We start from the raw sequence: 6,151 nt of genomic DNA, 5'->3' as shown, positions 1-6,151 counted from the left end.
ACGATACACAGTATCGAACTCACACAGATGCAATGGGAGCGCGAGAGCGGGAGAGGGAGGGTCATAGGATGCGGATACCGTTACCGGGTAACGCACACCAAAGAGAGGACCCGTTGGAGCCCCGTAGCAAGGGAGAGTCCAAAGGCCGCCGCGGACAACGGAGCCAGGAAACCACGGAAACCGAGGTTTCGTCAGCGCGCGAGCGCTACAAGACGGGCCTATTTTAAATCAGGTCGCCAACATGAGTAGAAGCAACCGCAGCAGCAGTAAGTCCATGAGGGGAGAGGGGCGGGGAGGCAGAACTGGGCAACAGCCAGCAGCGAGATGGAGGCGGGACTCAGGTTCCGCACTCCAGCTGCTGGCGTCCCCCCTGGTGTCGCGGTCCCCGTCGCCGAACCCAGAAACGGAGGACGAAGGTCGGATCACCGACGTGGAGCTGGAGGAGGAGGAGGAGGCCGGCGTCCGGTCGGCAGGGCAGGAGGCCGAGGTGCCAACCATCGACCTGTCCGAGGAGGAGGAGGAGGAGGAGGAAGACAAGGAGGACACCGCGACGGAGACGGTGAGTCCGGAGGTCTCCTCGGACGAGGAGGACGAGCCACGCCGGGCAGCGAAGGCACGGATGGCATTCCGGAGGATCCGGAGGGCCGCAGCCGGATCCGCCTGGGCGACGCAGCGCCATCGGGCCGCTGAGGCGAATATTCGCAGCACGGGCGGAGGTGGTGCGAAAAGTATTCGCGCATCGGTCGGTGGCACGAGCAGCCGCCGCAGCCAGGGAGTGGAAGAAGCGGCTGGATAAGGCCGAGGCCGAGGAGGCGGCAATATGGGCACAGCCGGGCCCTCCGGAGCAGCCGCCGCCGCTGTCGCAGCCACCGCCACCACCGTCGCTGTCGCAGCCACCGCCACCACCGTCGCTGTCGCAGCCACCGCCACCTCCGTCGCCGCCGCTGTCGCAGCCACCACCACCACCGTCGCCGTTGCTGTCACAGCCACCGCCACCACCGTCGCCGCCGCGCAAAACGGCTCGGCGGAGAGCCGGAGGTCTGGGAAAAGGGGACCTGGGTGTGGCCGTCACCGGGAGAGCCAGCCGCACGGCCGCCCAAATTCGCCAGGCTGTCGTCGTGTCCGGAGCCGCGGTCCCCACCAGCAAGGCCGTCGATAAGCCGAGGAAGGGTGGCCGCCCAGGGTGGCAGCCGAAGCCAACAGGCAGCTAAGGTGAGCCCGGAGCAGCCGCTGGGCCAAACTGCTGGTAGTGGGTGGCGTCCGCCATCGTATCCGGGTAGCGGGCGGTGTGGTGAGGGTCCTGAAGGGCCAATAAAAGGCATCCGCGAGTCGAAACCGAAAAATCTTGTGTTTACTTACATTTGGGAGTAAGGGAGTTGCCGGACATAGCAAATTGGGACGGGGGCGCCGAGTAAGGCGGTCGATCGATAGTTGCGAACGATGGGTAGCACAATTGGTTATTGCTAAGTTCAAAAGGCAACTTAAGACAACAAAAAGGCAGCGACGATGGCAACACTGGAACCCGCAATCGATAAACGCGATCGTGGCGAGATTCCAGGGAGTTGCCGGACCGAGGGAAAACGGTGACTTTTAGTTTGGGGAAATGTCTGGGCGGGAAAATTCGAATTCCACGCAGGGGAACTGGGAACTGTCTGGGGAACTGGGAACTGTCTGGCAAACTGGGAACAGTCTGGGGAACGGGGAACTGTCTGGGGAACAGGGAAACAGTCTGGGGAAATAATCCTTCAAGGAGCTGCATGGAAAAGTCTTTTAGAGAAACAGTCGGCGGAAAGTTCAAGTCTTTCAAGGAGCTGTACGAGTAAAGTCTTTTAGGAAAACAGTCGGGGGAAAGGTTAAGTCTTTTTGGGGAACTGTCTGGGGAACATCAAACATGCAATTCAGGCGGGGAATTCGAGTAGTCTACACATCAAGGGCGGGGAAAGTCACCACTTTCATTACGTTTCCGAAGGAAGGGGGAAATGTGAGGAGTCTTAAACTCCCCACAAATCCCGATGCAGGAGATCGGCCTAGCAACAGCGGAGGAGGCGAGAAAGCCGGAGAAATGAAGGGCATCCAGGTCAAACGGGAAACATTCGGACCTTGGACCCTCATTTGGCAAGGGTAACGAGGTCATGCGGTGAATTGGCGGACTTCGGACCCGCCTAAAGAGGGCACACCGTCAACTAACGGAACCTCGATGGACCTTTGACCCGCGCCCGGCAAGGGCAACGGGGTCATACGGTAAACTGGCGGACTTCGGACCCGCCTAAAGAGGACACACCGAGGGAAATAACGGTACCTACTGCGCCTATAAAAAGGACGGCGCAAGCGCAGCTCGGGACAGTACGAGCGCGAGAATCAGAGCGAGTGCGTGAACGCGGAATAAGTACAAATCGAAACCGAAGTGCCCAAGGATCAAGATCGCAAAATCGAGACGCCGAACGACGACAAGTCTATATGGCTGAGGCTACAACGCTGAGATCCAACGGCGGTCGTGGTGAAATCAAACTCAGGCGATAAAGGTGGCTAGGCGATAAGGGAGAACTTTATTCTACCTGCTAGGCGCTACACCTTGCCGTCAAAGTCCAGGCTAAACTCCGGAAGCAAGGCGATAAAGGTGGCTAGGCGATAAGGCGTAACTTCGGTTTACCTGCTAGGCAATACACCTTGCCGGCCCCGGTAGGGCAGCTCGCATAACATCCAGGGTTTTTGGTGGAGCCGTCCCGATCTCAGTCACCAGGAGCAGCAAGCCGAAGCAGCGCAGTAGCAGGCCAGGAGCGACGCGGCAGCACGCCAGGAGCAGCGCAGCAGCGAGCCGAAGCAACGCAACAGAATAATAGCAATAAGGCTATATTTTAGAGAAACAATAAGCCAGCACCAACCTAATCATTTCTGGCGTTATCCTCTGGTCACAGGCGGTCACTCAATATAAATTTGGTTGAACGAACTCACAACCTCTCTGAGCTAGCCGCACGTTTACGTAGCGAGCAGAAACTAAAGAATCAGGTCGTTACATCCGGGTACCGCTCCCGTCTTGGCCGCCAAGCCACGTGGGGGAGGGGAGGTGATCTCACAACCGCGGCATTTGCGACCCCGAAAACCCGGGGTGCCGCTCCCGCCTTGGCTGCCGAGCCACGTGAGGAAGGGGAGGTGATCTCTACGGTCGGGGCATTTGCGACCCCGAAAACCCGGGTGCCGCTCCTGCCTTGGCTGCCGAGCCACATGGGGAAAGGGAGGCGATCTCTACGGCCGCGGCGTTTGCGACCCTGAAAACCCGGGTGCCGCTCGCGCTTTGGCTGCCGAGACACGTGAGGAAGGGGAGGTGATCTCTACGGCCGCGGCATTTGCGACCGCGAAAACCCGGGTGCCGATCCTGCCTTGGCTGCCGAGCCACATGGGGAAGGGGAGGCGATCTCTACGGCCGCGGCGTTTGCGGCCCCGAAAACCCGGGTGCCGCTCCCGCTTTGACTGCCGAGCCACGTGAGGAAGAAGGGGTGATCTCCACGGCCGCGGCATTTGCGACCCCGAAAACCCGGGTGCCGATCCTGCCTTGGCTGCCGAGCCACGGGGGAAAGGGAGGTGATACCCACGGCCGCGGCATTTGCGACCCCGGAAACCCGGGTGCCGCTCCTGCCTTGGCTGCCGAGCCGCATGAGGAAGAGGGGTGATCTCCACGGCCGCGGCGTTTGCGACCCCGAAAACCCGGGTGCCGCTCGCGCTTTGGCTGCCGAGCCACGTGAGGAACTTGGGGAGGGAGAGGGAGGAAACCTTGCCAGAAAAGCGCTGAAATAAATGTTGCGTTAATTATTTTATTTCCCCTTTAATATAAAAGGTTCCTAGCTCTAGCTCCTATCTGTCTCACCGCCACGAGAGTTGCTTCCCGTAGGGTTCGGGCCGAGGCCAGTCTCACCAACTCCTCCTGTCACTCCATCATCATGGAGTCCCGCCTATCCATGAGGGCGGGGCCCCATGGGTCTCCTTGTCCTGGGCAGCCGGTAGTGGTACCGCTTGGCTGAGCTCCGCCAAGTCCCGGACACGAGGTGTCCTCGTTATCACCTTTCACTCCGAGACGCACGTCCGATCGCCACTGATGCCAAAAACCAACTCCTCGATCGGCGAGCAGAGGGGCGTTCGTGAGCCACCCTCGGCTGCCGATCCCTTTGCAGCTCGTCGGCGTTCTCGCCTTCGGCCGGCACGAGAGCTTCGTGTCGGCTTCTGGCTTCGGCCCGTTGTCTGCACGTCGGCGCTATTGCTAAGGGCGCCCTTCGGGTGTTGATCACCCGACGGTGAGAGCCATCAGGACGGTGAAAACGATGATCGCCCAGTTCACCGGGGCAGACCAAAGGACTTGGGACGAAAATGGCCGGAACTGCAGTTGGCCGTGAATATGAGCGTGGCTGAATCCACGAGATATTTGCATGCCTTTATTACGCAAGGAAGAGAGCTTAGGTTACCCAGCACACTGTACGACGAAGGAACAATCGGCACAGGGAGGCAAACTCAAACTCCGGCCGAGAACGCACAGAAGCTGAAAGAAATCTTTGAGCTGGTGAGGCGAATTATGGAAAAGGTAGCGCAGGATCAGGCACGCCACTACAATCTCCGTAGACGCCCATGGAAACCGAACATCGTTGACACAGTCTGGGCTAAGGAACACCAACTGTCCAAGGCTGCAGAAGGATTCGCCGCAAAATTGGCACCGAAGTACGACGGGCCGTTTAAGATAATGAATTTTAATTCGCCGGTGATATGCAATTTGCGGCATGAAAATACTGGCAACGAAAAAACCGCCCACATTAGCCAATTAAAACAAGAACCTAGGATCAAAGTCGGACTTAGAGGGGGCGTACTGTAAGTCCAAAGAGAGGGAGAGGACGATACACAGTATCGAACTCACACAGATGCAATGGGAGCGCGAGAGCGGGAGAGGGAGGGTCATAGGATGCGGATACCGTTACCGGGTAACGCACACCAAAGAGAGGACCCGTTGGAGCCCCGTAGCAAGGGGAGAGTCCAAAGGCCGCCGCGGACAACGGAGCCAGGAAACCACGGAAACCGAGGTTTCGTCAGCGCGCGAGCGCTACAAGACGGGCCTATTTTAAATCAGGTCGCCAACATGAGTAGAAGCAACCGCAGCAGCAGTAAGTCCATGAGGGGAGAGGGGCGGGGAGGCAGAACTGGGCAACAGCCAGCAGCGAGATGGAGGCGGGACTCAGGTTCCGCACTCCAGCTGCTGGCGTCCCCCTGGTGTCGCGGTCCCCGTCGCCGAACCCAGAAACGGAGGACGAAGGTCGGATCACCGACGTGGAGCTGGAGGAGGAGGAGGAGGCCGGCGTCCGGTCGGCAGGGCAGGAGGCCGAGGTGCCAACCATCGACCTGTCCGAGGAGGAGGAGGAGGAGGAAGACAAGGAGGACACCGCGACGGAGACGGTGAGTCCGGAGGTCTCCTCGGACGAGGAGGACGAGCCACGCCGGGCAGCGAAGGCACGGATGGCATTCCGGAGGATCCGGAGGGCCGCAGCCGGATCCGCCTGGGCGACGCAGCGCCATCGGGCCGCCCGGAGGAGCTGAGGCGAATATTCGCAGCACGGGCGGAGGTGGTGCGAAAAGTATTCGCGCATCGGTCGGTGGCACGAGCAGCCGCCGCAGCCAGGGAGTGGAAGAAGCGGCTGGATAAGGCCGAGGCCGAGGAGGCGGCAATATGGGCACACCGCCACCACCGTCGCTGTCGCAGCCACCGCCACCGCCACCACCGTCGCTGTCGCAGCCACCGCCACCTCCGTCGCCGCCGCTGTCGCAGCCACCACCACCACCGTCGCCGTTGCTGTCACAGCCACCGCCACCACCGTCGCCGCCGCGCAAAACGGCTCGGCGGAGAGCCGGAGGACTGGGAAAAGGGGACCTGGGTGTGGCCGTCACCGGGAGAGCCAGCCGCACGGCCGCCCAAATTCGCCAGGCTGTCGTCGTGTCCGGAGCCGCGGTCCCCACCAGCAAGGCCGTCGATAAGCCGAGGAAGGGTGGCCGCCCAGGGTGGCAGCCGAAGCCAACAGGCAGCTAAGGTGAGCCCGGAGCAGCCGCTGGGCCAAACTGCTGGTAGTGGGTGGCGTCCGCCATCGTATCCGGGTAGCGGGCGGTGTGGCGAGGGTCCTGA

At 60.8% G+C, this 6,151-nt stretch overlaps 1 protein-coding gene across 1 annotated transcript; it reads left to right on the top strand.

The window, feature by feature from the left end:
• The first annotated feature begins 241 nt into the window (after window positions 1-241).
• Window positions 242-1,211, top strand: LOC123038057 (formin-like protein 5). The gene is made up of 2 exons (XM_044461517.1): window positions 242-719; window positions 760-1,211. Exons 1-2 carry the CDS (start codon window positions 242-244, stop codon window positions 1,209-1,211), a joined length of 930 nt encoding a protein of 309 aa, XP_044317452.1.
• Window positions 1,212-6,151: the final 4,940 nt, after the last annotated feature.

This window comes from Drosophila rhopaloa, unplaced genomic scaffold (genome assembly GCF_018152115.1).
Source record: "Drosophila rhopaloa isolate 14029-0021.01 unplaced genomic scaffold, ASM1815211v1 contig_4, whole genome shotgun sequence".
Lineage (NCBI taxonomy): Eukaryota > Metazoa > Arthropoda > Insecta > Diptera > Drosophilidae > Drosophila > Drosophila rhopaloa.
Note: the sequence above shows the minus strand (reverse complement) of the source record. Positions and strands in the feature narration are given on the sequence as shown.